The sequence below is a fragment of the Sciurus vulgaris genome (assembly GCF_902686455.1).
Source record: "Sciurus vulgaris genome assembly, chromosome: X".
Classification (NCBI taxonomy): Eukaryota; Metazoa; Chordata; class Mammalia; order Rodentia; family Sciuridae; genus Sciurus; species Sciurus vulgaris.
The window spans coordinates 95,958,822-95,970,458 of NC_136471.1; the positions used below are offsets into that span (position 1 = coordinate 95,958,822).

The window sequence follows — 11,637 nt, forward strand, 5'->3', positions numbered from 1 at the left end:
GATGATTAGATTTTGAGAGCTGTAACTTCATCAATGGATTAATCCATTTGATAGATTAATATTTTTTTGGAGGGGATACCAGGGATTGAACCCAGGAGTACTTAACCACTAAGCCATATCCCCAGACATTTTTGTTTTTTGTTTTGAGACAGGGTCTCCTAAGTTACTTACGGCCTTGCTAAATTGCTGAGGCTGGCCTTGAACTTGTTATCCTCCTGAGTCCTCCTGAGTCACTGGGATTATAGGCATGGGCCAACACACTTGACTAGTTTAATAATTGAATGGACCACTGGTTGGTAAAGGTAGGCAAGTAGAGCATGGCTCAAGGAACTAGGTCACTGGGTTCCTGGCCTTGGACTCTATCTGTCCTTGCCCTGCATCTCTTAACATCTGTCACTCAAGTGTGCCTATCCCTGCCACCCTCTCACAGCTTTTCTCCACCAAGCCACCATGATGTTCTGCCTCAGCTCTGGCCCAGAGCAATGGAGTCTTCCAAGAGAAAAAAAATTAACATACCATCTTCCATTAAAATGAGTGGTTGGGTTGACAAGAGACTTTTTCTGACCACACATTACTAGTATTAGAAGAGTCAAAGATGATTAAGAGTGAGGGACATACCAGCACGCAGTGTGCATGCCTATAATCCCAGCTACTGGAGAGACTGAGACCAGAGGATCCCATGTTCGAGGCCAGCCTCAGCAATTTCACAAGATCCTGTCTCAAAATAAAAAAATGAGAAGGAAACAAGAATTATTATGGCATTTACTTATGAATGGATGGAGCTGGAGATTATCATGCTAAGTGAAATAAGCCACACCCAAAAAGTGAAAGGTTGAATGTTTTCTCTGATATATGGAAGCTAGTCCAAAATAAGGTGGAAAATAGAGAGAAGGGGGGGGGGATGGAAGATTCCATCAAAACAGAAGAAAGGTCAGTAGTCTGAATGAAGGGATCTGAGTGCGGAGGGAGGAGGGGAGGGAAATGGGAAGTATTAGGGACTGAAGTAGAGCAAATTATATTCCCATACTTTAAAAATTATGTCAAAATGAATCCTAACATTTTGTATAACTAAAAAGAACCAATAAAAAAGAAAAATACTGGCACACATACGAAAAAATGAAAAGGGCTGGGGACATAGCTTAGAGGTAGAGCACACCTGGGTTCAATCCCCAGTAAGTAACTCCCAGTCCAAGAAAGAGTGAGGGATACTATTAAGTGGGGCAGGTACTAGGATAGGAGGATCTCTATGTGGCATGGACCTCCCACATCTAGTTGTGAACAGAATTCCTGAAGGGAATAGTGTAGGGTCAGTCCCTTTGTAACCTGCATACCACCATCCCTCTGACTTGCGGGAGAGTACCTGGAGATCTTGGAGATCTTTCCTCCACTTTTTTTTTTTCTTTTTCCTAAATTGGAGCAGGGTCACATAGTAAAACGGGATAGAGTAGGAGTGGTGTTAAGATCATGGGTATTCAGATATGCTAAATGAAAACTTGGAATAACTCTAACCCCAGTTTGAATAACTGGGGATAACTTGGAATAACTGCACCCAGTTTGAGTGCAGTGAATTCTGTGTGATGGGGATTGGTGGCCTCCTTTGTGCATTAAAGAAAGAGACTACCTCCAGGCGACAGAGGACAGTGACCATTCTTCCCTAATCTCTGCAAAGGAGGTGGCTGGGCAGAGGTTGTTACTCCTGTCCTGCACTTGTGGCTGAGCCCCAAGCCCCTCCACTTCCACCCAGACTGACCACATATAGGTGCCCTCTCCCACAGGGCTGACTCTGCTTCTGGATGGGCCCAGCTCCCTGGAACTCCTTACTGCCAGCTGAGGGCCTATTGGCCTGGGCATCCTCCTTGCTTGGGTGGGTGCTGGGTCCCCACACTGCTCACCCAGCCTAGGTCAGTGACTGCCAGAAATTGTGTTTTTGTTTGTTTGCTGTTGTAATGAGGATTGAACCTAGGGGTGCTTTACCACTGAGTCACATCCCCAGCACTTAACTTTTATTTTGAGAGAGGGTCTCACTAAATTGCTTAACACCTCATTAAACGGTTGAGGCTGGTCTCAAACTTGCCATCCTTCTGCCTCAGCCTCCTGAGTCGCTGGGATTACAGGCTTGTGCCACCATGCATAGCTAGGAACACTGTTTTTTAAAGGTTAGATACACTTCATATTAAATCAGAATCATCCTGGTGTCCTTTTATGTATGTGTACTTTTATTTTTTTTCCAGGGCTAAGGATTGAACCCAGGACCTCACACATGCTAGGCGAGTGCTCTATCACTGTACTAATCCCTGGGCCTCTACTCAACTTTTTTTCAAATAATTGTAGGTTCACAAAACATTATAAAAAAATAGTACAGATAACTGGTATCTTTTAAAATAACAAACACTGCAAACTTCCTGGTGTCTGTTACCTTAGTTTCCTTTCTTCCCTTTTTTGCATTAGTTTTGTTCATTTATATTTTGATGGGGAAAACACCACTTTTATCTCTGTGTTTAAATGTTCTTATAGAGTTGCATGTAATAATCCACTAGCAGTAATATTTAGTGAGTTATTTCCTCTGGTGGTAATATCTCCTCAATCCTAATATTGTATTTGTTTCTATTTCATTATCAGACTTTCCAGAAGTTTTTCATGCAACTGGTCATTTCAAAGAAATAGCTGTACATTTATTTATAGTCTCCATATCCGTAAAAAATACATATATATTGCATTTAATTTCAATTTTATTAATTACTATTTCTAGAGTTTTATTAGCATAACTTTTGTGATTGTCCTCTAATTTTCTAATTGCTTGGGTTGAGTACTTAGCTTACTTAATTTGAAGATTTCTTTCACTTTAATAACATTATCATTTATGGCTGTGTTACCTCCACAGCCCAGTGTATCTTAGTCCATTTTCTGTTGGTATAAGAAAATACCTAAGGCTGGGTGTCACGTCCACAGCCCAATTATGCCCAGGCAGCAGGGTAGGTTGTGGGAAAGTCAAAGAAAGTGCCCGAAGATGGCATGGAAGACATGATTGAGGAATGCTTATGAGAGACCAGTGGCTGCTCCAAGAAGAGTTGAGGGGTGACAAGCTGAATAGATAGCACCTCCATCCCTGGTGGTGCTTGGCCAAGCAGCCCCCCCCATGGTGTTCTATACAGTGGCAGTCAGGGAGATGAGGGACACCATATTTTCCACACTGCCCTCAGTTCCACACCTGTCCCCACTCAGAAAGGGGTTCTATGTTAGGCTGCAGAAGCAGTGACATCATCAGCATTGGCTTGCCTGTATGACCAGGATCCCACTGAGCAAGTGTCCTGGAGTTCATACAAGTGCTTTCTACAGATAACAGTGACTTGCCCTCATTCCCAAAGTGCATAAGAGAAAGCCAGTGTCTTTCAAGGTTAATACGTATCTGGACTTTCTGGGTTAGGACTGTTCTCATTGTTCTCTTAACTTGGCTACATTTTTAGTAACAGAAAGGATGCTTTCAGGGACATGGTATTTTCTTGCCCCCCTTTTCTTTAGGGACATACAGGCTGTAAATTTTCTAACAAATACAGTTTTTGCTATGACCAGTAACTTCTCACATGAAGTTTATTTCTTTCTCTTTCTCTTTCTTTCTTTTTTGGGTACTGGGGATGAAACCCAGGGTGCTTAACCACTGAACCATATTCCCAGCCCTTTTATTTTTTATTTTGAGACAGGGTCTCACTAAATTGCTTAGGGCCTCTCTAAGTTGCTGAGGCTGACCTTGAACTTGTGATCTTCCTGCCTCAGCCTCCCAAGTGGTCTGGATTACAGGTGGATCTCTGGTACTTTTTCATCTTGAAAAACTGAAAATCTACAACCATTAAATTGCCCATTTTCCCCCATGCAGAGACCCTGGCAACCACCATTCTACTTTCTGTTTCCACAAGTCTGACTACTTTAGATTTTATTCATTTATTTATTTTTTGGTACCAGGGATTGAACCAGGGGTGGTCAACTACTGAGCCACATCCCTAGCTCTCTTTTATAGTTTATTTAGAGACAGGGTCTCTCTGAGTTGCTGAGGGCCTAAGTTGCTGAGGCTGGTTTTGATTGCCTCAGCCGACTGAGCCACTGAGATTACAAGCATGCACCACCATGCCCAGTAGTACTGTCTTCTTATGACTTGCTGATTTCACTTAGTGTAATGTCCCCAAAGTTCATTCAAATAATCACATGTCAGAATTTCCTTTTCCAAGGCTGAGTAGTATTTCATTGTATGGATAATCAACACTTTGCTTGTTTATCTGTCACTGGACATGTGAGTTGGTTCCATATTTTAGCTATTGTGAAGAATGCTGCTGTTAATATGGTTGTACATACATATTTGGACTGTTTTCAATTCCTTTGGGTAAACACCCAGAAATGGAATTGCTGGATTATATGGTAATTTTATTTTTAATTTTTGAGGAACCACCAAACAGTTTCCAAGCAGTTGTACACACTTTATGTTCTAACAGTGCACCAAGGTTTCAATTTCTGGACATCCTCACCAATACTTGTTGTAAACTGTTTAATGTTTTTATTAGTGCATTAGAATTACACATAATATTGGAGTTCACTTTAAGATAATAATACAAGAAAACTGTGGGGAGGGGTTATAGTAGCCGTCCTAATGGTTGTATGTTGTTTTCTGGTGGGAGGGTTACTAGGGATCTAACTCAGGGATGCTTTACCACTGAGCTACATTTCCAGCCCTTTTTATATTTTATCTAGAAACAGGATCTCACTAAGTTGCTGAGGCTGGCTTTGAACTCTATCCTCCTGTCTCAACCTCCTGAGTCACTGGGATTACAGGCATGTGCCACCACACCTGGCTCATCCTAATGATTGTGTGGTAGTTGGTATGTCAAGTTTTCATTTGTATCTCCTTAACGTTTAGTGATACTGAGCATCATTTCATGTGCTTATTGGCCATTAGTACATTAGTATATTTTCTTTGGAGAAATGTCTATTGAACTTTTTGCAGTTTTTAAATAGGATAATCTGGTCTTTCTTAATGTTGAATTATAGGTGTTATATATATATTCTAGAAATGAACCCCTTGTCAGGTATATGATTTGTAAATATTTTCTCCTACTCCATAGGTTGCCTTTTCACTGTGTTGTATCCTTTGGGGATGAAGGGTACTGGGGATTGAACTCTGAGGAGCTTTACCACTGAGCTACATCACCAGCCCTTTTTATTTTTATTATAAGACAAGGTCTCAATAAGTTGCTTAGGACCTCACTAAATTGCTGAGGCTGGCCTCAGACTCCCCTCCCAAGCCACTGGGATTATAGGTATGTGCCACCACACCTGAATGTTGTGTCCTTTGATGAACAAGTTTTTCATTTTGATGTAATCCAACTTATCTGTTTACTTTTGTTGCCTGTGCTTTTGGCATGATATTCATGAAATCCTTGCCAAATCCAATGCCATGAGGCTTTTCCCCTGTTTTCTTCTAAGAATGTTATAGTTTTTGGTCTTGGATTCATTCTGAGTTAATTTTATATATCAAGGATCTGCCTTGATTCTTTGCATGTACATATCCAGGTTTCCCAGTGCTGTTTGTTAAAGAGACAATCCTTTCCCCATCAAATGATTTGGGCACACTTCCTGAAAATTATTTGACTGTGAATGTGAGGGGTTATTTCTGGGCCCTCTATCCCATTGGTCTACATGGTTGTCTTTATGCCACTGTCACAGTTGTGATTACTGCAGTTCTGTACAAGTTATGAAATCAGATCATGTGCAATCTTCCAACTATTTTCTTCTTTTTCAGAATTGTTTGGGCTGTTTGGGATTTGGTTGAATTTTTTTGAATCAGGGTTTCTAATTTCACTCTTCCTATGTCACTTAGTCCACTAGTTCTGCCTTTATATGTAACTTTTTAAAACAATTGTGTTTTTGACCTTGACTTTCTCCCTTTGATATTTCTACCACTAGACTGGCTTTCTTTTTTCTGGACTTTACCCTGTATATCTTTGCCCAACCCTCCATTATGCAAGTTGTTAGTTTTACTTGAGCTTCTTGTAACTATGTCTCATATTGTTTTTCTTTTAAATTCCAATTCTTATCTCTCTTCTGACAAAATAGTTCGGTCAATACAATTGTTTTCTTTTCTTCCTTTCTTTTTATCCCTCCAGTGCTAGGGATCAACTCTAGGGCCTTGCACACTAGGCAAGTGCTCTACCACTGAGCTCCAGCCCCAACCAATTCAATTCCACATGATCATAATATACCTAATTTTATGCCTTATTTCTTATGTCTACAATTTCTATTGTTATGTCTTTTCTTCTAGTTCTTACTTTTTAACAACTTAACATAGTAATAATCATTTACTCTTCCCAACTCACCCACCTTTTAAGTCAGGGAATTTTCATTTTTATAAAATCACCTGCATCTTCCCATTTCAATCATGCATGATTAAATCTATATTTTCTCTATTAGTTGATCATAATAAAATTATAACCATAGAGACAAATGCCTTCTCCTCTTCATTTTCTTCAGCCAGATGAACAGTTGTACTTCTGGACTCTTCAAGGACAACTTAAATTTTTAATTACAGGAAATTAACATTTTCCTTAGCTATCTATCTAAAGAGCCCTCACCTAGGTTTTTGTTTCAAATTCCCAGACACTTTTTTTTTTTTGCATCTGTTGATTACAGAGAAACGCATACAGATGCTTCCTATTGTTTTCAAAGAGCTTATGATGTCGGGTGACTGGGTGTTGTGTATGTCTGTATATCTATCCCTCGTTTTGCTCTTTTGAGATGTCACTTTTGATTCAATTTTCCTTTACTTAGAGTTTTTCATTGAATGTTTTCTTCAAATAAGATAAGCTGATGGGATACTCTCCAAATAATTTCAAGTTGAAAAATGTCATTCCTTGTCCTTGCTGAGAAATTGTATCTTAAGGATACAGAATTCTTAGACTACAGTTCATTTCTCTCTGTGGTCTGGAGATGTTCAATGACTCTGGCTTCCATCATTGTAAATGAGAAGTCAGACGCTGGGAGGATTCCTATGGGGGAAGATCAGTGATTTAGGATTGGGGTTCCAATACTCACTGTGCATCAGGATTTTCTGTGAAGTTTTCACAAATACAGATGCCTGGGACCCAGGTATTCTGTTACTGTTGTTCAGGAGCAAAACCTCACATAAGCATTTTTAGAAGATCTCAGGCAATTCAGATGAGCAGATTGAGTTACAAACCATTGATTTCAGTCTCGAAGGCACCAGAGCAAAATAATAGTTGGGCATATTTTGGGAAAGTGATTGCATCTCTGTAGGAATCACTGACTGTAGAAGCCAGTGATTGAGGCTTCTGCGGGTTAATGATTGAAGGACTGAGGTGGTCAATGAGTAACTGAGAGTCTTGGAGCTTTGGGAATTAGAAGCCTTGGGGGTAATATTTTTTAAAACATCTGGGGCTAGTGATTTGGGGCCCTCTGGATATCAGGAATTTTGGCAATGTAAAGTCAGGTAATTGCAACCAGGAAGGTCAGTGTCTGGCTCTCCATGGGTCAGTTTAGATACTGTGAAGCAAAATTACTGTATTAGTTCATTTTTCATGTGCTGAAATTGATCAGTGAGTTCAGATGTTGTGAAACTGTTTATAAAGTTCCCTGCAGCCTTTCACTTAATTTTAGCATCCATTGATGATCACTGCCTAGAAATCATGAAATCCATAATTTCACTAGGATTTGCAAAGTGGTAAGATTTTAGTGCTCTCTCCCCCTACTAGCTGGAATACTCCGTAAAGAACAGCTTCACATCAACCATGAATGACTGTGAAATATAACTCTTATAGGAGACATACTATTCTTGTCTGTATTCTCAGAAGGTTGAAGCAGGAGGACTGTCTAAGCCTAGGAGTCTGGGACAAACCTGGGCAACATGGCAAGACCCCATCTAAAATAAAATTGGTCATACTCCTACTTCTGACCAAGGTGAGTAACAGGAAATGGATTTGCCCTCCCACCTGAAAAAAATTAAAAAGAAACACAAATAAGCTATATAAAACATAATTCTCAAGACGTTGGATATTAAGCAATGAAGGATGGTGATCCCTGAGAAACAAGACTCAAGTCATCCCTGTGAATGCCCCAGCTTACCACCTAGAGAAAGTTTCTAGGACATAGCATATGAAAAGAATCTAGGTGGACCCTGCTAGTCTCCCTGAGTTGAAAAAACCAATGTGATAGTCCAGGTAGGGCCAGGTGGCAGAATACCACAGAGAAGAGAGATACATAGAGAAAGAACATTGTGGATCTGCAGGTCTCCTTCACATGTTCAATTGAACACTGATCTGTGCATATATATGAGGAAATCACTCAAGGTCAAAGAAAGAGCAATGTTAGCAGAGTTCAAATATAGCCAGAAATAGTTCCTGGTTCCACCAGTCAGACTGGAAAAACTCACAGAGGATCAGATATTCAGAAGGCCCTTTCCCTTAATAGTGGGACAAAATTACCCCCAAGTGAATGTCGCTCTGGTCCCACTTAACAAAGCTTAAATAAGATGTGAAAGGATTAAACTGTTTCCAAGTAATGTAACTACATTCCAGAGAAAAGCTCAAGAATATTTATAGGAATATAGAAATATTCAGGATCCCAAAAGGTACAAGTCACAATGAAATTTGAAGGCCTGCAAACAAGTAGGAAAATACTTCCTATAATGAAGAGAAAACTCAATCAAAACTGATCCAAAAGGGTGCTGGGAGTGTAGCTCAGAGATAGAGTGCTTGCCTAGCATGCATGAGACCCTGAGTTCAAGACCCAGTACTGCAAAAACAAAAACAAACAAATAACAAAATAACTGACCCAGAATAGAACACAGACAATACAATTAGTAGACAAAGATATTTAAACAGTTATAACTACATTCTCTATGTTCAAGAAGCTAAAAGAGGGGCTGGGGTTGTAGCTCAGTGGTAGAGCACTTGCCTAACATGCATGATGCACTGAGTTCAATTCTCAGCACTGCATATATATATAAAAAAAAAAAGAAGCTAAAAGAAACCTTGAGTGGAGACTTAGAGATTTACTGGTTGAATTTAATATATAATAAATGAAAAATTTACATTAGGAATTTTTATCCTATACAACATTAGATATTTAATAGCTGTACCATATTGGATATCATGGTAAAATAATATTAAAAACAAATTTCTGCTGGGTGTGGTGGCACATGCCTGTAAACCCAGCAACTCAGGAGACTGGGGCAAGAGGATCACAAGTTCAAGGTCAGCCTCAGCCACTTAGCCAGATCTTGTCTCAAAATTAAAAAGGGCTGTGGTGGGGGGATGTTGCTCAGTGATACAGTGACCTTGGGTTCATTTCCCAGTATTGGGAAAAATAAAACTTTCTTCTTCCATCCCCCTGTACTGACCATGTCACCTTGAACAAGGTTGTATTATTATAGGTACCAGTGTCATTTAAGGATGTGACAATGAACTTAAGCAGGGAGAAGTGGCAGCACTTGGACTCTGCTCAGAGATGCCTATACTGGGACGTGACACTGGAGAACTACCACCACCTAGTCTCAGAGGGTAAGCACCAGTGCCTCTGCATTTGTCAGGAGACTCAGAGTAACTTTTCCATTTTAAACTGCCAAGTGCTCTGGAACATCTGAAGCATGCAATGGTGCTGTCCTTGATTTGGCTGTGATTCTTCTGTCCTTCACCTCTTTGATTACTACTCCAATTCCAGTAAAACATGGTACTTTCCTGAAGCCCAAATAGCAAGTGTCATTGAAAGGCCCCCAAAACCTAATCAGCTGGACCCAATTGTGTATCGTGTCTTGTTAACAGGGTATTAAGGGCTGGGGATATAGCTCAGTTGGTAGAGTGTTTGCCTTGCAAGCACAAGGCCCTGGGTTCAATCCCCAGTACTAAAAAAAAAAAAAAAAAAAAAAAAAAAAAAACAGGGTATTAAGTTCCCAAACCAGCAACTCTCTTTAAGATGGAGCAAGGAGAGGGACCATGGATATTGGAGGAAGAAGACCCATTTCAGAGCTGTTCAGATGAGTGAGGGATAAGTAGATGTGGAATATTAAAATAAATTTCACTTTCTTTTGGACAAGACCATGCCTTTTAAATGCTCTGAAGATAATCATCTTGAAGTTTCTAAATTTGGGGGGTTGTTTGGCGATAGTCAGCATTAGTCCCTCAGATACCTAAATACCATTCCAAGGATGACCCTTAACAACATCCACTGTCTTTTTTGCTTAGCTTTTTGGCAAAAGAGCAGTCCATGTCTTTCCCCTGCTCCTGTATTCCCATGCCCTTCAAGGACCTCCCTTTCTTGTTATTTCCTCTTCTCTAACATTTTGTATCCTTCTGTCCCCACTTCCCCCATGGTTTTGGTTTCAGTCCCACATATCCAGGCTTTCATGGATCTGTCTTCTTTCAGAATCTCTGTGCCCTGTTCTTGCTCTGCTTAATCCCCTTACATTTCACGTCCTCTCCAGCTTCTCAGAACTGTCATCTACAACCAGCCTTACCTATCAACACTGCCATCAAAATTTTTATTCTTCCTCTCTGCCCCAGGTTCCAGACCAGCTGATAACTTTGTGCTGTTTATGTCTTAATCCCATTTCTCTTATAATTAGCTACTTTGAACATCTAATTATATTTGTTATCCATGTGGCATTTCCTTCAGTGAACTGCTTGTTTTTATTAATTATATCCATTTCTAACCACAGATTTTTCTCTTTTCCTTGTTGATATGTTCCTTGTTTTCTTACCTGTCTAGATGTACTCTATCTCCTCTAGCTGAGGGACCCTTAACTAGAGCCCTGTATTTTGTCCTCTGCTCTTCTCATTATATATCTTCCTTAAAACAGTTGCTATTGTTTGGATATGGTATGGGTGTGTCCTCCAAAGTTTCCAGTTTTGGAAGCTTGCTCCCTAATTTGGCAATATAAAGACATAGTGGAACCTTTAAGAGGTGGGGCCTACTAGGAGACAATTAGGTCAATGGAAGCACTGAGTGCTGCCCTTAGAAGGAATTAATGGTGGTGTTGCAGAGTAAGCAAGTTCTCACAAGAACTGTTTTTTGTTTGTTTTCAATAGAAAGAGTAAGATTGACCTTGTCTCACTTTCTGGCTTCCTGTCTTACTATGTGATCACTCTCACACTTGCTTTTGCCATGATGACACATGCCACAAGGCCCTAACCAGAACTGAGCAGAAGCCAATGCTACCCTTCTGAACTTTCAGAGCTATGGTCTAGGTAAACCACTTTTCTTCACAAATTGCCCAACCTCAGGTATATTTTTATAGCAATGGAAACAGGAGTCTTCCATCTGTTCTAAGTGTGTATCTTATTCTTACCACCCCCCGCCAGTATACACAGATACCTTTGATTTTTTTTTAATTGTACTGGGGGTTGAATGCAGGGGTGTGTTGCTACTGAGCTACACCCCCAGCTCTTTTTATTATTTTGAGACAGAGTCTCACTAAAATTACTTAGGGTCTCACTAATTGCTGAGGCTGGCCTTGAATTTGTGATCCTCCTGCCTCAGGCTCCTAAGTTGCTGGGAGTTGCTGGGATTACAGACATGCACCACCATGACCAGCCTTAAGTCTTGCATTATAATTGTGCCATGAAGCCATATTTTCATGTGTAA

The 11,637-nt window shown here is 40.2% G+C and overlaps 1 protein-coding gene across 1 annotated transcript in view; it reads right to left on the reverse strand.

Annotated features, from left to right (window-relative positions):
• ZNF81 (zinc finger protein 81) overlaps positions 1–7,096 on the reverse strand; it is a 112,088-nt gene extending 104,992 nt beyond the window's left edge. The window contains exon 1 of the mRNA XM_079123515.1: positions 7,075–7,096. Coding sequence (XP_078979641.1) covers positions 7,075–7,081 — 7 coding nt within the window. The 5' untranslated portion in view covers positions 7,082–7,096. The remainder of the gene's footprint in view (positions 1–7,074) is intronic.
• Between the last annotated feature and the right edge of the window lie 4,541 nt (positions 7,097–11,637).